This window comes from Notamacropus eugenii, chromosome 5, assembly GCF_028372415.1.
Source record: "Notamacropus eugenii isolate mMacEug1 chromosome 5, mMacEug1.pri_v2, whole genome shotgun sequence".
Lineage (NCBI taxonomy): Eukaryota > Metazoa > Chordata > Mammalia > Diprotodontia > Macropodidae > Notamacropus > Notamacropus eugenii.
The window spans coordinates 52,106,018-52,124,593 of NC_092876.1; the positions used below are offsets into that span (position 1 = coordinate 52,106,018).

The 18,576-nt window shown below is 45.5% G+C and overlaps 1 protein-coding gene across 3 annotated transcripts in view; it reads right to left on the reverse strand.

The window, feature by feature from the left end:
• Nucleotides 1-245: 245 nt before the first annotated feature.
• DHRS3 (dehydrogenase/reductase 3) overlaps nucleotides 246-18,576 on the reverse strand; it is an 83,039-nt gene continuing 64,708 nt past the window's right edge. For all 3 annotated transcript variants that reach the window (XM_072608917.1, XM_072608916.1, XM_072608918.1), the window contains 5 exons: nucleotides 15,100-15,243; nucleotides 13,522-13,641; nucleotides 12,920-13,158; nucleotides 6,987-7,112; nucleotides 246-749 (listed from right to left, as the gene is read on the reverse strand). In XM_072608917.1, the coding sequence (XP_072465018.1) occupies nucleotides 665-749; nucleotides 6,987-7,112; nucleotides 12,920-13,158; nucleotides 13,522-13,641; nucleotides 15,100-15,183 (654 nt within the window). In that variant the 5' untranslated portion in view covers nucleotides 15,184-15,243 and the 3' untranslated portion in view covers nucleotides 246-664. The remainder of the gene's footprint in view (nucleotides 750-6,986; nucleotides 7,113-12,919; nucleotides 13,159-13,521; nucleotides 13,642-15,099; nucleotides 15,244-18,576) is intronic.

Sequence of the window (18,576 nt, forward strand, 5' to 3'; positions counted from 1 at the left end):
CATTGCTACTGGTGGGAAAACAACTCAAAGACTGTGTCCTAAGAGATGTTTGGGAAACTAGGGAGGGCCTGCCTAAAAGGTTCCAGTTTGGCAATGTCCATTCCAAATCCTCTCCCTGCCACCACCCTTACCCACAATCCCTGTGGGGACAGTGAGTAGGGAAATCAGTAACAGAGTCTGCATTGAATCTACTGCTTGTTCATCCAGAGCTCAGTGGTTGGGATTCCAAGAAAAGAAACCAACTCTCAAAAGCCATTTCTTTTTATTTTCTGTTCCTGCTATTTTGTCAGGGGTTAACAGGAAACAGAACCTCAAGAACAGAGCTTCTAGACACTCTTGAGGAATGGTTCGACTATATAAGCAGATTTAATGATAAAACTCTAAAGAATTAGAAATATACCAAAATGTCAAGGCTGCTGTTTTTTGTGTGGTTTTTTTTTTTTGTTTGTTTGTTTTGCTTTTCGCCTCCTGGTGCGGTAAGGGTCCTGTCATCAGTCTTGTGCAAAAGGTCATGGTGCTGGCTCAGCAGTCATGTTTCCTCCCTCCCTGGGACAAGGAGCAGTGCCCATGGGCGCTCTACAGCAGGAGGGTGGTGCTAAAGGATAGGCCTCTGGAGGCCCTGATGGCTTCTCTTGGCCTGGAGGATGTCTCCATGTTTCTGGTTTTATGTCCGACCTTTGAAAGTGTTCATGCAGGTATAGCTGCCGGAAAACTTGTGGATTTCTTCAAGTGCTGCTTGTGGGAGTATGCTGCAAAGGGGAGAAGTGAACATGAGGTTTGGACACTTACATGATGCCTTCTCTTAGCTTCAGATTCCCTCACCCTCCCCTCCCCCAACCTAGGACCTTTTCCCAGATGAATTGCTGTCTGACTATGACTCCTCCAGCCCCATCTTGTACCTGGGACGTTGATTTCTTATACCCAACTGTAAGACTTTACATTTATCACTGCTCATTCTTATTCAATTTGGGTCAATATTCAAGACCATTTAGAGTCCTTACTCTAGCCTTCAGTGTTTTTTCTCTCTCCCAGATTGGTGGCATCTCCAAACACGATGAGCATACAACCATATATGCCTTCATCCAAATCATTAATAAAAACTGTTAAACAGCAACAGGGCCAAGCATATGTGTCTGGGACATTCCACAGGAGTTCTGTTCCCAAACTGACATCCAGTCATCAATGACCACTCTTTGGATCTGGCTCTGAATCCATCAAACTGTACTATCATCGATATTTTGACCATGTTTGTAAAGTGTTTAGCACAGAGCCTGATCCAGTAAATACTTAATAAATGCTTGTCCCCTTCCCACATTGATCTAAATATTGGCCACAATCATGCACCATCTCCTACCCCCTCTAATTCTGTTTGTATAAAAGCCAAGTATGGTTTATAATCAGTGCTGTTTTTCAGTTTGTACCAATAACTATTTTCTTTCAAACAGTTCTCATTTTGAGGATGAAGCCTATATATGGGGAACAACCTATTAGCCTCAGGATAATGTGCATTCAACACATATTTGACCAAGTGTAAACTGAGAAGGTTGGATTTGGTCTCTCAGTCATCTTTGTCATTTTCTGACCACAGTGAATGGATACCTGTATAACTTGTCTAAGAACATGCAGTTTCTCCAGGCAGAGAGGCACTGGATAGGCTTAAGTCTAATTGCGAGAGGATATTTCCAAACCAATGATATCACTAATCCACTGGGGCATTTGAGCAATGAGTGAAGGCATGGCACTGGGGATTGTTTTCTCCTCAGCCTGATTCTGTTCAATTCAATAATGACCATGAAACTGATGGTTAGGAAGCACATGTGAAGTACACTTCAGTAATGACTTGTAAATGAATATATAGAAACATAAGTGATAAATCCTTTAGGATCTTTTCTTCAACACAATATAATGATAACCAGCATTTATATTTAATCCTCACAACAACTCTGGTAGGTAGGTGCTGTTGTCATCAGATTTTACATGTGAGTGATGAGGAACTGGAGGAAATGAGGAAAAGGGAAGGTAAATGACTTGCCCAGAGCCAAACAACTAGTAAGGATCCAGGCAGAATATGAACTCAGGTCTTGAGGCCTCAATCCACTGTACCATCTAGCTGCCAGAATTGTGAAATTTGTGCTTCAAATGCCTTCTTATGCACATTTGTTGTGCACTGCTTCTAGGAAGGACCCCAGATTGGGCACTGTCCATGGTACAAAGAAGAAAACCACCCCCAAGTCAGAGCTTCCAAGCTGAGGAGTGGGAGGAGAAGGGTCTGGTATTGAAAGAGAAAGTGTGTGATCTTGGGGAATGAAGGCAAGATTCCCTCAAAGCACCTCCTCTGGGGACATGGTGCTGGGTCCCCAGTTTGATACAGCATCAAGGTGAATGTGGAAGTGGATTCACCTGACTTCTCTCCAGCCAACTTTGGCTCTCCCCTCCTTCAGAACCTTGTTTGCAGTGAGGTCTGTCATCTAGGAAAGCTTGTCCCATCTTTGGCTGCATTGAGAGAGGCACCATGCTGGGGACCAGGGAGGTGAGGCTTCCTCTTATTCAGCCCTCATCCAGTCACTGCTGGAACAGGAGCACTTCCCATGAAGAGTCACAATAGAAGGGTGTTGAGTAAGCCAAGAGATGACTGATGGAAGGAACTGAGGACGTTTAGCCTAGAGAAGAGAAGACTTGACTTCCCTTGTCTTCTAATGTCTTGAATGGCTGCTACATATGAGAAAACATAGACTCATGCAGTTTGGCCCCAAAGGCAGGACTGGAAGCCATGGGTGGGAATGACAAAGGACAATTTTGGCTGGACATCAGAAAACACACCCTGAGCATGAGAGCTGGACCCAAGGAGAGTGGGCTGCCTACGCAGAGGGTGGCTTCCCCTTCTCTGGAGGCTAACTGACTGCTTGTCCACTGGGCTGGAACAGGGATTCTTTTCTTGGTATGGAATGGAATAGATGGACCCTTCTGACCCTGAAATGCTTTGATTCTCTTGTGTGGAGAAGGCATCCTCTGAGATCTCATCCAATTCTGTGATCATGCAAGACTTGGAAAGTCTTGCAACATGTGGTACTGATTCAATTTAACAATAGATTTGTTGTTGTTCATTGTTTTAGTCGTGTCTAACTCTTCGTGACCCCATTTGAGGTTTTCTTGGCAGAGATACTGGAGTGAACTGCCATTTCCTTCTCCAGCTCATTTTACAGATGAGGAGACTGAGGCAAATAGGGTGAAGAGACCTGCCCACGGTCAGACAGTTACTCAGTGTGGGAAGCCAGATTTGAAGTCAGGTTTTCAGGCCTGGAGCTCAATCCACTGTGCCACCTAGCTGCCTATGACAATGGATTAAGCTCCTATTGTGTATAAGGCAGAGAGGAAGCATGGAGTAAGAGAGAGAAAGCTGGCCTGGAAGCCAGGAAGATCAGGATTCACGTCTTGCCTCTGACTGTTGAGCCTCTCAGTACTCCAACTGACCCTCTAAGATTAGAATGAGAAACGGTATTGGTCTTCAGTGGTAGTGTAAGTTTCCTATCCCAGTGAAATCCCTGCTCTAGTCTCTTTCCGTCTCCCTCCATATGATGCGCCAAGCCAGGTATGGGATGCAAATCTGTAGGAGGTATGCCCCTGTTCTCAAGGAGCTTATGGTCCAGGAAGGGGAGTGAGGCATGGATGGAAGTAATTGCAAATGTGGAGGGAACACACTGCGTTATAGCCTTGTCAAGAAATTCCTGAGTCACAGGGTCACAGATTGAGAGCTGGAGCTATCATGTTCAACCTCTCATTTACAGATAAGGAAACTGAGGCCCAGAGAAGAGCCTAGTAGAATGGGCAGTGTGGCATAGTGGATAGAGAGCTGCTGGCCTTCAAATCAGGAAGACCTGGGTTGCAGGTTCCAATTCCACCTGATACTTCCTGGCTGAGTGATTCTGGATAAATCACTGGATCTCTCAGTCCCTGGCACAGTTTGTAGAAGAGTTGCTGATGTTAATTGGTGGAGGGGGATCTCCAGAGCAGGGAAGTCACAGGTTTGGCCTCTGCTCCCACCTTCCATCCCACAAAACCCTTGCCTTTCTCTCTCAGCTCAGGGGTTTCCTGCGAAGGCTCACTCAGCTTCTGGCTTCTAGCCATGCCCATGGCAACAGATGGAGATAGATTCCTCGTGGAAATCACAGGAAATTGGGGCAGTGGATTAAGCTGACCTGACCCCCTGAGTTCCCTGAAATGTGTCCTTCCCTTCCCTGGATGAGCCTTTTAGGTCAAGTGGGCTTAGTGAAACAGTCAGAGCTAGGATTTCAAGGGGGTTGTGGTGATTCGGTCCCTGGGACAGTTGCACTCCCTCAGTCCCCAGAGTCCTTTCCCAGCCTCCAGTAGGAGACTCAGCAAAAGCCTTCTGGAGCCAGAAACCAGGAAGTGCCATCCTGGAATGAGCTTGGTGCTGAAAGGGCCAGCTGTGTGAAAGCCAAATGGCCTCAGGGAATGTGAGGCAAGGTCAATTCCAAGGACGTCCTTGGAGGTGGGAGGAGCTGGGATCAGATTCTAAGTCTTATAAAATGTCAAGGAGAATTCCTGGTGAGGACTACCCTTTCTTTTCCCAACAACCCATCCTGGAGGCTCAGATCCAGTCTGGGTGAACCTTGCATCTTGGGGTGGGGGAACGTGCTAGGTCATGGGTTACACCCTTGTGCACATAAGGCTGCAGAGAGTGAAGCACCAGACCCATTGGCTGTCAGGAGAAAGGAAGGAAGGACTCCATCCTCTTGGGTGGACTTCCTGTGACAAACTGGTTGTAGGATAAATGTCACATGGAGTAGACAGTCATGGAAAGTGTGTCAGAGGGAAATCGAATTGAGATCCCAGATTCATTTGAATATTATCATGCACCTGGTAGACTGTGAGCTCAGAGAGGGCAGGAAATGTTTGTCCCCTCTGTGCTGGGTAAAGTGCTTCACGTATGTTAATCTGGACTTCATGTTGAATTGTACAAGGGGCACCTGGGTGGCTCTGGGGATAGAGCACTGGAGTCAGGAAGACCTGGGTTCAAATTCTGTCTCAAACACTTAACAGCTGTGTGACCATGGGCAAGTTACTTAACTTATGTGCCTCAGTTTCTTTATCTGTAAACTGAAGGCATTGGAGTCCCTTTTAGCTCCAGCTCTCGAATGCTATGGTATGTGTAAGGGAGATGCCCCCAGGTTACAGCTTATGATCTAAACAGCATGGAGGAAGAAATCTGACAAGTCTCAATGGCTATCTAGTGAGTTGGGACTGCCTGACACTGGAGGACAGATTCCTGTTGTGGGCGCCATATGTTGATCATGGAGAAGGAGGGCTGTTCTTATTACTTTCCGCCTTTCCCTGGTGAGAGGACCTGTCTTCTTGGGGACCGGGGGGTGGTGGTGGGGAGAGCGCCTGCCCAGTCTTTCCCCACCAGGGAACTGCCTGCCTATGACTTGCTAAGCATAGGGCAGCGACAGGAGAGCTGATGGTGAACCTTGCCAGTCCCAGAGGCATCAGTGGCTGGGGCATGGAGGGAGAGCTTCAGAAGCACACAGGAGAAGCAGGCTTCTAGTTGGCTGGCCTCGAGAAAGGATTTCATGGACAAAGCTCATGTAATGTGTGAATAAAGGAGGGATGATTTCCAATGCTTATGCAGCAGAATATTACCAGACTAGTCTTCCAGCCAGAGAAAAGGCTTTTCCAGTGGGGTTGGTCTGACCTCAGGGTTTGCCCCAAAGGTAAGCCTGTTTTCTGGAGAGTTATGACATGGTCTTCTAGAATATGGAGACTTCCTGAGCAGCATCCTCTTTAGAGAAGAAAAAGGGTCAGATCTGTGGCCTGCAGGCCAGAGGAGCAGTGAAAGGGGCCAGCCTCTGCTTTTAGGGATAGGGTGGGAGGTATTCATATCACCAATCAAGGGAATTCTCAGATGAGCCAACTCCCTCTACCAATACAGGTTGCACCTTCTTTGTAACTTAGATCTGAGAGAGTTGCCTAGAGCGCTGAGGAGTGATGTGTTCAGGGTCCCATAGCCAGGATGGGTCCAAAGCAGGACTTCCACCAGGCCCCCTGGTCACCATCCACTTTGTCCTTTGGTTTTCCTCTCTGCTGTTTCAGTTGGTGAGAGGAATGGTGCAGGTCCAAGTGGAAGGGGAGATTGCTTGTTGAAGCAGTCCCAGAGAAGGCTGGCCTGTAAGCAGAGCTCACACATTACTGAGGATGCTTTACTTCCGGTATCTGTGTTCCTTGAGTCCTTGGCATCTTCTGAAGGTTACAGTATAAGGATCTCAGAAACTCTGTGGTCATTTTTTAGCTGGCATGCTTGTACAGGAGTCAGGGGAAAACTAGATTCTTGAAGTACAGGGCTACCCTTTCTTTTCTTAAATTGGGAGATTCTTGGAGTAATTTACAGTTGAGGGCATAATAATTTCAAAGAGAGAAATCCCCCTTTTGGCATCAGGCTTTTGCATTAGACCTCGTCTGAGTGAGCCCAGAGGCCATGCTATTCACAGTATAAAGCATGAAGATTATTTTTTCACATGTTAGCAGGTGCAGCAGTGGGTAGAGTGCTAGATCTGGAGTCAGGAAGGCCTGAGTAGAAAGCTTGCTTCCGATTAGCTAGCTGTATAACCCTGGGTAAGTCACTTAACCTCTGTCTGCCTCAATTTCCTTGTCTGTGAAATGGAGATGATAATAATAGTACCTACCTCCCAGGGTTGTTGGGAGACCATTAAAGTACTGTATAAAGGCTAGATATTATTATAGTTGCTTTTATCACAAGCGTGTGTCCTTCCCCACTAAATTCAATTGAATTAATTTTAACAAACATTTCTTAAGTGCCTGCAATGTGCCAGGGATTCAGAGATGACTGATGAAACTCCCTGAGGGCAGGAACTACATGCAGAGCCTAAGGTGATGACAGCATCCATCACTGTCTGGTAGACAGTGACTAATAGGGGCCTCCCTCTCCCCACCCCAAACATTCCCTGTACCTTTTCAAGATGACAAGGATGTTCATTGTCCAGGGGAGCAGGAGAAGGGCCTGGTTGAGCTGGACGGCTTCCACTGTCCTCCGGGCCACTGTTTCTGGTTTCAGAGGGGGAAAGAGGTTGGGAAACCTGCAAGGATGAACACAGATGCCACGTCACACTAGATATCTCACCGCATTCAGTGCTTGGATGAACAGGGGGGTGACCACAGAAGGAGGAAGGGTTGGGCTCACAAAGCAAGTCTGAGGAGCCTCAGTACCCAAATGAGCATTATACCAGAGAAAGCAGATACAGACCATCTGAGAAAATGAGGCACGGCTTTGCAGCAGGGCCAGGAGTGAAGGGCCCAGCCACTGGCCTGACTTCACAAGGAAGTTACCTGGAGGAGGGAAAAAAAGGGGATGTGTGTGGAAGCCTAAGAGCCTCTTGGGTGCAAGAGAATCATTATGATTAGCAAGCATTTATTAAGTGCCTACTGTGTGCCAAGCATGTGTTAAATGCTAGGGATACAAAGAAAGCCCAAGGTCCCTGCCCTCAAGGAGCTCACAATGTAAATGACTCCATTCAAGTAAGCTATGGATGGGATAAACTGAGGGTGAGGCACTCAGATGAAGGAGGGCTGGGAAGACTTCCTGTAGAAGATGAGATTTGCAGGGAACCAGGAGGCAGAGACGAGGAAGAAAAACCATTCCAGGCAGCGGGAAGAGCTGGGGAAAAGGCCCAGAGTCAGAAGATGGAGGCTGGGAGAGATGGGTCAGAAAGAGGATGGAGGGGAGGAAGGTGTAAGAAGGAGGGAGAGGCAGGGGGAGGCCAGATTAAAAAGGGTTTAAAAAAAGCCAATAGAAGATCTTTTATCTGATCCTGTACATGACAAGGAATCACTGGGGTTTATTGGGAAGGGAAATGAAACGGTCAAATCTATTGAGGAGGATCAATTTGACAGCTGAGCAGATGATAGACTGGAATGGGGAGAGGCCTGATGCTGGCTATTGAAGAAGTCCAGGTGTAAAGTAATGAGGACCTATACCAGGAGGGTGGCTGTGTCAGGGGAGAGAAGCGTACATCCATAAGAAATGTTGTGAAGGTGGAGATCATGAGGACTGACACCAGATTGGACCTGGGGGGTGACTGTATCGAAGGGTTCAAGAATGACCCCCAGGCTGTGGAGTTCTGGGCACTAATAGGGAAATTGAAAGGGTGGGGAGTGGGGCTAGTAAAGTTAATTAGTTAGTAAATTTAATTCATTTAATTAGTCAATTAATTAGTAAAGCTAATGAATTCTGTTTTAGTCATGTTGAGTTTAAGATATCTGTGCAGTGTCCAATTTGAGATGTCCAATAGGCAGATGTGTGAGCCTGGAGCTCATGAGAGAGGTAGGGGCTAGGAAAACAGACCTGAGGGTCATCTTCAGGGAAATGATAACTGATTCCACGGGAACTGATAAAATTACCAAAAGAGAGAGTGTGGAGGGAAAAATGTCAGTGAGTCCAGGACAAAGCCTTTGGAGGATAGCCATGGTTAGTGGGCATGATCTGGATAAGAATCTGTAAAAGGAAACCAAGAAGGAGCTAGACAGGCAGGATGAGATCCAGAAGAGTTCAGTGTTCTGAAAACAGGAGAGAGTATGCAGGAGGAAAAGCCAGGAAACCAGGAAAGGTGAGGATTGAGAAAAGGTCATTTGATTTGGAAACTGAGAGATCTCTGGTAACTTTGAAGAGAACACTTTGGCTGAATGATGAGGCTGGAAGACAAACTGTATGTAGAGTGTAGAAGGTTTACAAGAAAGTGACAGGGGAAGATGGGGAGGCACCAACTGTAGATAGTCTTAAGCACAAAAAGAAATGGAGATCTAGATGACAAATCAAAGGTCAGATCAGAGGAAGGAGTTTTATGGATGCAGAAGACATGAGTATATTTGTAGGAAGTCAACAGACAGGAGAGATTAAAGTGAGAGTGTGGGGATAAGAGAGGGGGCAGACTGTTGGAGGAGATAGGATGGAATGGGATCAAGGCTAAATACAGAGAGAGAGCTTTGATTCATACTAGACAGGGTGAAGGAGGAGATAATGAGGGAAGGCATCCAAGTTATGTGAAATAAGGAGGTAGAAGAGGAAGCTCTCAGTCAAAACCTCAATTTGTCTTTTGGGAGGTATGGGGCGAGGTTCTCAGCTCAGAGGGTGGGGAGGCATTGCCATGGAAAGTTTGAGGAGGGATGGAAGCATTTGGAAGGCTGTTGGCAAGACTCCCTTAGGGAGGAGCCATGATGTGGTGGAGGAACACCGACTCCAGAACAGAGGAGCTAGGGTCAAATCTCACTGCCACTCAGTCTTGCTCCCTGTGTGACCTTTGACAGTTGATCGATAACCCATTCATGTGGTGGAGAGGAAAGAGTACTTGTTTTGGAGTAAGAATATCTCCCCATCTTTGGGTTTTTTTAGAGTTTTTTCATTCTTGGGCAGCTAGCTGGCAAAATGGATAGAGCACAAGGCCGAGAGTCAGGAAGACATCTTCCTGAGTTCAAACCCAGCCTCAAACACTTACTAGTTGGGTGCCCCTGGGCAAGTCACTTAACCCTGTTTGCCTTAGTTTCTTCATCTGTAAAATGAGTTGGAGAAGCAAATGGCAGATCACTCCAGTATCTCTGCCAAGAAAACCCGAAATGGTGTCAGGAAGAGTCAGACATGATTAAAAATGGCCAAACTGCAACAAAGGTCCCTTCTAACTTGGATATTCTCTGATTTGAGACACAGGGTGACACAGTGGAAAGAGCGATGTGCAGACAGAAGGCAGCCAGATGATGCAGTGGGTTGAGTGCTGGCCTTGGAATCAGGAAGGCCCCAGTTTGAACCTGACTTCAGACGATCATAGGCAAATCTCTCCTCCTCAGACTGCCTTCATTTTTTTCCTCTGTAAAATAGGCAAGGGCAATGGTTTTGAACCTGATGGACTCTAAGGTCCAATCTTGTTCTAAACATGATTCTGTAAGATGCTGACCTCTCACCTAAATGGTCTGTGCCTTAGCTTCCTCATCTATGAAAAGGTTAGAATTAAAATTCATAGGTTCAGGGTAGGAAAGTCACTTGGTCATCTTGTCATTTGGCTCAAGGGAGGTGCTCTTTGAACCATTACTTCTTGCATAAATGCAACTGTTAATATTATTAGTACTGTTACTTAAAAGTGTTATGAACAGTAATACCTCACACTTCGAGGCTCTCCCTTCCTATGCTCACAGGTTATAGGGTCAGAGAGTCAGGACTGGTCATCAAATACAAGCCTCTCATTTTAGAGGTGAGGAAACAGAACCCCTCGAAGTTCTTTAAATGACTTATAATAATAAAAACAAAATTGTGGCTTATACACAAGGCACTGGGAAACGTGACATTTATTATCTCCTCTGAGCCTCCCCACTGCCCTGGAAGTCAGTGCTATTGTTAAGCTCCAGGAAACTGAAGCTTAGAGGGTGTAAGTGACTTGCTCAGGGTTGGTCCTTCGATAAGCATTTATTAAACACCCACTACATGTGAGGCATTGTGCTGAGTCGTGGGGATACAGAGAAGGGCAAAAGAAACATGCAGACAGAAATCAACACAGCCAGGAGTGTTTAAGGCAAGGTTGGAATTCAAGTCTTCCTGACTCCATGTCCAACTCCCTATCCATTTCCTGGTCTAGTTGCCACTTGTATGTTGCTAAAATGGTAAGTATGCAAGCAGCTTGAACCAATAACGTTCCTGTGGCGTTCAGCCTAAGACGCTCTTTCTTGGGTGAGAGATGAGGAGGCTAATGCCTCCCCCCATTCTACAATCCCCAAAGAAAGTGAAAAATCACTAAAATGGTGATGGAGCATGTGGCAGGCTGCGACCCAGAACAGGTAAAGAATTACAAAACACAGGAGGAAAGGCGATCATTAAAAAAAAAATGGATTGAAAGAGAAGTTAGACATTTATCAACCTTTAGCAGGCTCTTCTGAAGTCCCTGCTAGAAGAGCGGAAGACTCCTCTAGTTACTTTTAGGAAGGAGGTTTTCATTAAGTACAGTTCATCCAGCCTTCTTCATTTGCTTATCCCAAGAATGCAAGGAATCAGGACTGTCAGTCAGTAGGCAACTGCCACCCACCAAGGTGGAAAGTCTTATATTTCTGTCTCAAAAGGGTGAGAGGGCAAGGAGGTGGAGTTCTACCCGAGAAAGGTGAAAACACGGCAATAAATCTGATTTCCAGCTCCAACCTGTCGCTATGCATTGTGAGCTCGGAGGAATGTTCAACTTGTTTATGAGAACCACCTATTCCCCAGGTCCTTTGGAAGTACTTTAGAGGGTTGAGACACCTTTGCAAATTAAGACTTTGCCAGTTAACCCCAAGGATTAGCTAGCTTCTAACCTCTGTCCTCAGGAGGCAGCTGGTGATCTGTAGAATTTGGCCACTGCCTGTCAAGGCCCAGACTGGCAGACAGCTGCTCTGAGCCTCCAACATCAGATGGACCCATGAACTCATCGATTTGGGAGTTCTCTCCAGGTGCAGACGGAAGCCCTCCTTTGTCTCATCTCTTGTCCCTTTTCTCCTCAAAGTCTATCACAGGAAATCAGCCTGAAGATACTCTGTGCCTTCAACCCCTGAGCACTCATGCTTTTTTCCTAAGGTCCTGTTGGTGGTCTGCCTTGATTTCTCCTGACACCAAGATGACAATGGTGGAGTGCCCTGGTTGCCCTTGGAGTGCCCCACCATTCCCTTGTCCTTGACCCAACCAACCTGGTTTCTCAGCATGTCATTCCTGGATGGGTCTTCTTTGGAGTTCTTCATTGGTGAGATAACCTGGCCTGCTCACACTCCCCTCTAACTCTGGGAATGGCAATCACCTCCACTTTACCCTTCCTTGAAAGGTTGAGACAACAGCCTTAGGGCTTCAGTCTCACCTCCAGCTTAGAAATAAATGTCACACTCCATAGAACATAAATGCATTTTAGGAAAACTTTAGTAGCAATGCTCAGTCTTAACTAGATGGTGCCAACACTGTCCTCAATGTATTATCTCCCTCCATTATAGAGATTTTTTCGGGGGGGGAGGGTGGCGGGGAAGTGGAGAGGTGAGGCAGTTGTGGTTAAGAGACTTGCCCAAGGTCATACAGTAAATGTCAAGTGTCTGAGGCTGGATTTGAACTCAGGACCTCCTAACTTGAAGGCCAGTGCTCTAGTTACTGTGCCACCTAGCTACCCCTCATTACAGATATTCTTAACTATCTTTTAACCATGAACCTTAAAAAAAATTGATAACTAGATCAATATAATGGGTTTCCTTTAAAATCTCATGTATTTTATGCATTCAAAAACATTCTGAGGAGTCCATAGGCTTTGCCAGACTACACAGTAAGTACTTAATAGGTCTTTCTTTCTTTCTTCCTTCCCTTCTTCCCTTCTTTCTTTCTTTCTTTCTCTCTTTCTTTTTTCCTTTCTTTCTTTCCAAGTCACAAAAAGGTGAGGAACAGAAGGGAATAAGCATTTATTAGGCATCTATGTGCCAGGCACTGGGCTCAAGGCTTTACAGATGTTTTTTCATTTAATCTTCATAACAGTCCTGGGAGGTAGGTGCTATTATTATCCCCATTTTAGAGATGAGGAAACTGAGTCAGGTACAGATGAAGTGACCTGCCCAGAATCACACAGTGAAGTAGGTGCCTGAGGCTGAATTTGAACTCAGGCATTCCTGAGCCAAGAGCCCAAGGCTCTATCGACTGCCCCACTTAGCTGTTTAAGAAGAATCCTTGCTTAATAGAATCTAAGTTCCTGGAAAGCAGGAATTGTTTTGTCTTTTGTCCTGTACCCCCAGGGCTTAGCAGAATTTTTGGTACATAATGTTTAATAAATGCTTTTTCATTTTTGTTTTGATTTCACACGGCTGATGGTCTAGGGAAGTAGTTGAAAAGACTAGCTCCCTCTTTACTCACCTGACCCTCATTCCCTGGAACATCTCTGTGCTAGTGTGAAAGGGCAGCACGGTGGTGGCATTGACTCCTGGACAGTCCAGCAGACCCAAAGTCAGACTCTCCATGAAGGCGAAGGAAGACGCTTTGGAGGTGCAGTAGTCAATTGCCCCAGGAATGGCTGACAAAGCCAGAACTGAATTCAGACATACAATGTGGCCATGCTGGAGCTCGAGCATCCGGGGCAGGAAGGCCTTGGTGGTCTAAGGCAGAAACAGGAAATCAGCTTGAAGATACTCCATGCTTTCAACCCTCTTTCACTAATCCTTTTTTTTAAGGGGCAAGGATATCGATAACATCTCTAGGGACCAAGCCTTACACTTAAGGAGGAGCAGAAAAAGTATTTAGACTCATCGGCTTAATGGGGACCAAATCCAATAGATCATAAAGACCCAAGACCTTCTGGTACCATTGGCTGAGTCCAATATCACCCTGTTCTCTGACATGCCCATTGGCCTGAATGATCTCACCCTCCCTTCCTGGAGTCATTCTCAAGGCAGCTGAATCTATCCTAGCAAGAAAGGGTAACAGTCCTATTCCAGATGGGCTCTAGCATCTGCCCCTACCCAGAATTGTCCCAGTGTGTTGATGTGCTGTGACTTTAAGAGGGCATCATCATCACTGTCCATGAGGCTCTTCCCATGGACTACGGCAGCATTGTTGACCAGGATAGTGATGTCCCCCACCTAGGAACAAGAACAGGAGAACAGAGCCTAGTTAAAACACTGTGACATGAATGCCCTCTGTTCCAGCCAAGCTGGGCACACCCATCATCCCTCAAATGGACATGTCACCTCCCACCTCCAGGGACTGCACAGGCCACCTCTCATGCACAGAAAGAACTGATTGAACAGATCACTTCTGCATAGAAAGGATTCCCTCTATTTCCAGTTGTTAAAAAATCCTTCTCTTCCTCCAAGACTCAGTTTACCTCTTTATAGATACTCGCCCTGACTGCTCTAGTTGAAAGCGATATCCCCTTCCTCAAATTTCCCTGGAATATTTCATTTGGTTTTCTTTTTTTTGCCCCATCACACAGATAATATGCTTATTTGTGTATTTAGGGTTTTCTTCTCAACAGATTGTGAGTTCCTTAACGATAGGAATTATGTCATTCAGCTCCATTCAACAAGAACTTATTAATCATGCACTATGTGCAAGGCCCATCGCTAGGCAATGGGGATGGGGTGGGGGAAGAGACAAGGACAGAAACGAGACAGCCCCTGCCCTCAAAGAGCTTACATTCTTGGGGGAGAGTAGGTATAGATGAGCAAGTACAAAATATTACTTAACTGTGAATTCCTTGAGCCAGGGGCTGCTTTGGTTTTATTTTCATATCTTCATTCCTACATTTATCATACGTATATTTATCCTATATATACACACATATATATTATAGATACATAAACACACACACATATATACACACTCATAAATATATTTCTCATAATGTTCTTTTAATAACTTGTTTGTAACTGGAATCCTGACAACGTGGAGGTGAGGTTTTCTGGGGGGAGGGGAGAAAAGGGGCTAGATTTGCCATTCATCTCTACAGTATAAGTTAATACTCTTTGAGAGACGCCTCAGATCTAACTGAGATTTAAATGACTTGACCAGGATCACACAGACAGGATCTGTCAAAGATGGGTATTTGAACCTAAATCACCTGACTCCAAATCCAGTCCTCTGTCCAATAAGTAATGAATGCTTAATAATTGGTCTTTGAATGAATGGACCTAGAAGAAAGAAATCAGCTAGCGGAGAAAGGAAACAATACAAGAGGGATGGGGAGAATGCCCCAGATTTCTTTGGGTCCTTTCTGTTCATGGACGTTAGTGGTGCTACCTTTACCATGATCTACCCTATAGGGAGGAACCCTTCCCCCAACCACCACGTCATCCCTACAGGTAAAGATGGAGCAGCAGTGGCCTACGTCTTTGGTCCCTTGGAGTCCATCATCAGATTGACCCTGGGCATCCACTCGGAGAAAGGCTTTCTCTCTGAGGCCAGATCACAGCTAAGGCATTTCAAACACACCTGAGATTTGTCCATATGATCTCCCATGGGGACTCTCAGCCTCTTAGTCTGATTTGATGACAGGCCCAAGAGACCAGCAGCCTTATTCTCCCTCCTCGGCTCCCTACCTTTTCTCGAACAGCTTTTGCTGTCTGGTAAACCTCTTCTCGGTTGCCCACATCACAGATAAAGTAGTGGCATTCGGTGCCCATCAGTCGGATCTCTTCTGTGGTCTCCTTCAGGCATTTCTCAGTTCTACCCCAAAGGATGATCTAAAAGTAGAAAGAAACAGAAAGATCAGATGGAAAATCAAAAGCAAATTTATTATGAAAAAGGCTATAGTCAGCTACACCATATATCGCTTCAGATAACCATGATGCTCTTTACATAGCACCTTCTGATTTACACATATCTTCTCTCTTGCTCCTTACAACAATGCTGGAAGGAACATGCGATTTCTTCCCCCATTTTTCTGAGGCTCAGAGATTATGAATGAATTGTTGAATGAAGCCCCTCCCCTCCATTTTCAGTGTTTTGCCTGATGTATCTTTCATGTATTATAGCTGATCACCTCCCCCATGGACATGAACCTGGGGTGTGGAAAGGGGACCGTGGAAGCCAGGGCTTTCAGACACCAAGTCCACTCCTCTCTACAGCCTCACACCCCATCTAATTCTGAATTTAGGATAACTCACAGAGAGGTTAGTTTGCCTCTTGGTCTGCTCAGCAAACCAGTACCATAATTTGGGGGGAATATTCAATTTATTTGAGATAGATTGGGATTTCCAAGCACTCATTTGTAAACCAAGACTTATTCTCTCTTTATCTAGTCATTCAATCTCCTTCCTGGTCTCTACTAGGTAACTTTTTTTGGAGCCTAGTTGATTCAGAAGCCTTTACTTGAAAATAGTGTCTAATACAGATTTTTTTAAAAACCATAATAATCAATCTGGGATTGTCCCCCAGGCCCCCAGTTACTAGATCAGAATAATTTCCACTAAATAATCTGAATCAATGAGCTTTAACTAAATGAGGTTGTATTGAATAGTGAGCAGGGGGAGGAGAGAATTAGCAGGCAAGAAAGCAGTCCTTTTTCTCTTCCAGATGACTCAGACTTTTCTTAGGCTAGCGCGCCCAGTTGTGGCCGCTGGACATTTAAAAGGATGTGGAGGCGCCCGGGAAGGTCCTGAAAAGAAAACCGTCATGTCCCTGCTATGAGCGATGTCCTGTTTCACACAGCTAGTAATAAAATGTGGTTGTTCATTACCTCATTACTGGCAGAAAATACAAATGAGTCCAAAAAGCCTTTGGATAAATTTATGAAGGATGCAACACTAAGGAGTTCACAAGACAAGCTTGGCTCTGTGTGCTCTGTAGAGGGGCCCTTGGGACCTCTGTTAATGGACCTGAGATCTGAGCTAGGTTTGGAGGTCCCTTCCACATGGTCACAGTCGACCAAAGTCACTAATAACCTTTCTTTTGGTTCTTGGAGGCAGAGAAATAAAAAAAGGGAAAAAAAGTGCCCCTAATTTTTTCAGAACCGTGCATCCTGTGGTTGAACCTATTTCCTATTTAATTCAGGTGGGTAGATCAGCATTTCTCACAGTGTGCAGCACACAGTAGGTGCTCTATAAATGTCTGCTGGCTGACAGGCGCCCACCGGTGCCCAAGAGGGCAAGGACTCCTGCTGAGTTTTTGTATATCTAAACAGAGACTTTTTCAAGACAAATGCCACATAGAACGTTCCAGCAAAATCCAACCCAATTCAGTTAATTCCAATTTCATAAGCACCTGTACCTGCTGGACACCAGGCACTGTTCTAGGTACTGGAGACAATACCCAAAAAGGCAAAGATAAAAGAATCCATTTTTGTCCCGGAGAAGCCTTCACTCCACTGGTAGGAGGAGGGGGAGAAAGAGGGATAGAACATATTCCCAGATAAGTAAACTTAGGATATCTATAAAATCAATACACAGAATTGGGAAACTAGTAATGATTTGGGGAAGAAATAAGGAAAGGCCTTGAAAGAGGTGGCAATTGAGCTGAGACTTGAAGGGAGCCAGGGGTTCTAAAAGGCAGAAGTGAGGAGGGATGGCATTTCAGGCATGGGGCACAGTCTGTGCAAAAACATGGAGATGGGAGATGGAATCTTGTGTCTGAGAAACAGTGAGTAAGCAAGTTTGGCTGGAATGGAGAGTGTATGAGGGGGAAGAAAATCAAGATCATTCTAGAAAGACAAGCAAGAGTCAGACTGCAGCTTTTAAATGCCAAATAAAGGACTCCATATTTTATGCTAAAGGTAGTGAGGATGCCCTGAAGCTGCCACGATTGGGCTGGTGCTTTGGGATGGTACACTTGGCAGCTCTGCAGAGGGTGAATTGAAGGAGGGAGGGAGTTAAGGCAGGGAGACCAATGAAGAAACTCCTGCAGCGATGCATGGAACAGGTGATGAAGGCAGGTACTGGATTGTTTGTGATGCAAAGAGAGAAGGGGATGAATCTAAGAGACCTTGAGGAGATGAATTAAATGAGACTTGGAAACTGGCTGGAGATGCAAGCTGGGTAAGGATAACTTCAAGGTGACGCATCCTTGTGAATGGCAAAGTGGCAGTGCTTCTGCCAGAAGTATGGAAGTTAGGAGACATGCTGGTGGGAGGATTTAGAGGAAAAAATGGGGAGCTCTATTTTGGACAGAGGATCAGGCTGAGTTTGAGATCACCCCTAAAGTTCTCACGAAGTACTTTCCCTTGGAAATGGAATTGATATTGCCACCGGGTTACTACTCAGAGCTGCTGAAAGCCTGTGGTTTAGATGTTGGTGCTGCTGGACAGGTCACCCCTTCCCAAGCACCTGCCCTGCCTGAAACACCACTGGAATAGTAAGGGGTAGTCCAAGGCGGAGAGGCGAGGGAGGCACTTCAAGTGACCGGGAGTTTGTCTACAATTGTACACATTAAGTTACAGCCACAATAATAATGTAACTCATTTCTTATAATTTGCAAAATGCCTCCCTCCCAACCACCCTGTCAGGCACGCAGTATAAATACTGCTACCCCCATTTTGCAGATGAGAAGACTGAGGCTCTGAGAGACTTAAGTGCTTTTGCCCATGATCACAATAAATTTACGAAGTGACATCTGAGCCCTGGTCTCTGAAATCCAAGTCAAGGATTTTGGAAATTCTCCATTGAACTTTGGGGGCCAGGAATGAGAAGAACACTTGGGGGGCATATCAGCACAGATCCACAGAGAAAATATAATCATGGAAAGGCTATGTGGACATTTCTTTGCAGGGATAAGACTTTAAACTCTGAATAATTGAAAAACCAATGAGGACAGACGAGATAATGAAATACAGTTTCCCCTACACATCATGGCAGAAGGTAGAAGGACCAGGAAGACAGAATTTGTTATATTATTAGTCACTGTATCAGATAATGTGAATCGATTTGCATGAGGGAGAGCTTAGGGGAGGGGGAAAGAGTTGAAATGACTGGGATCTATGAAATACATTTTCTTTTAAACAAAGATTAAGTGGATCCCAGGATGAGAAGCCTCTCCCAGTATCTGGAGAATTCATCTCCCATTAGAGTGGGCATCAACTCCCA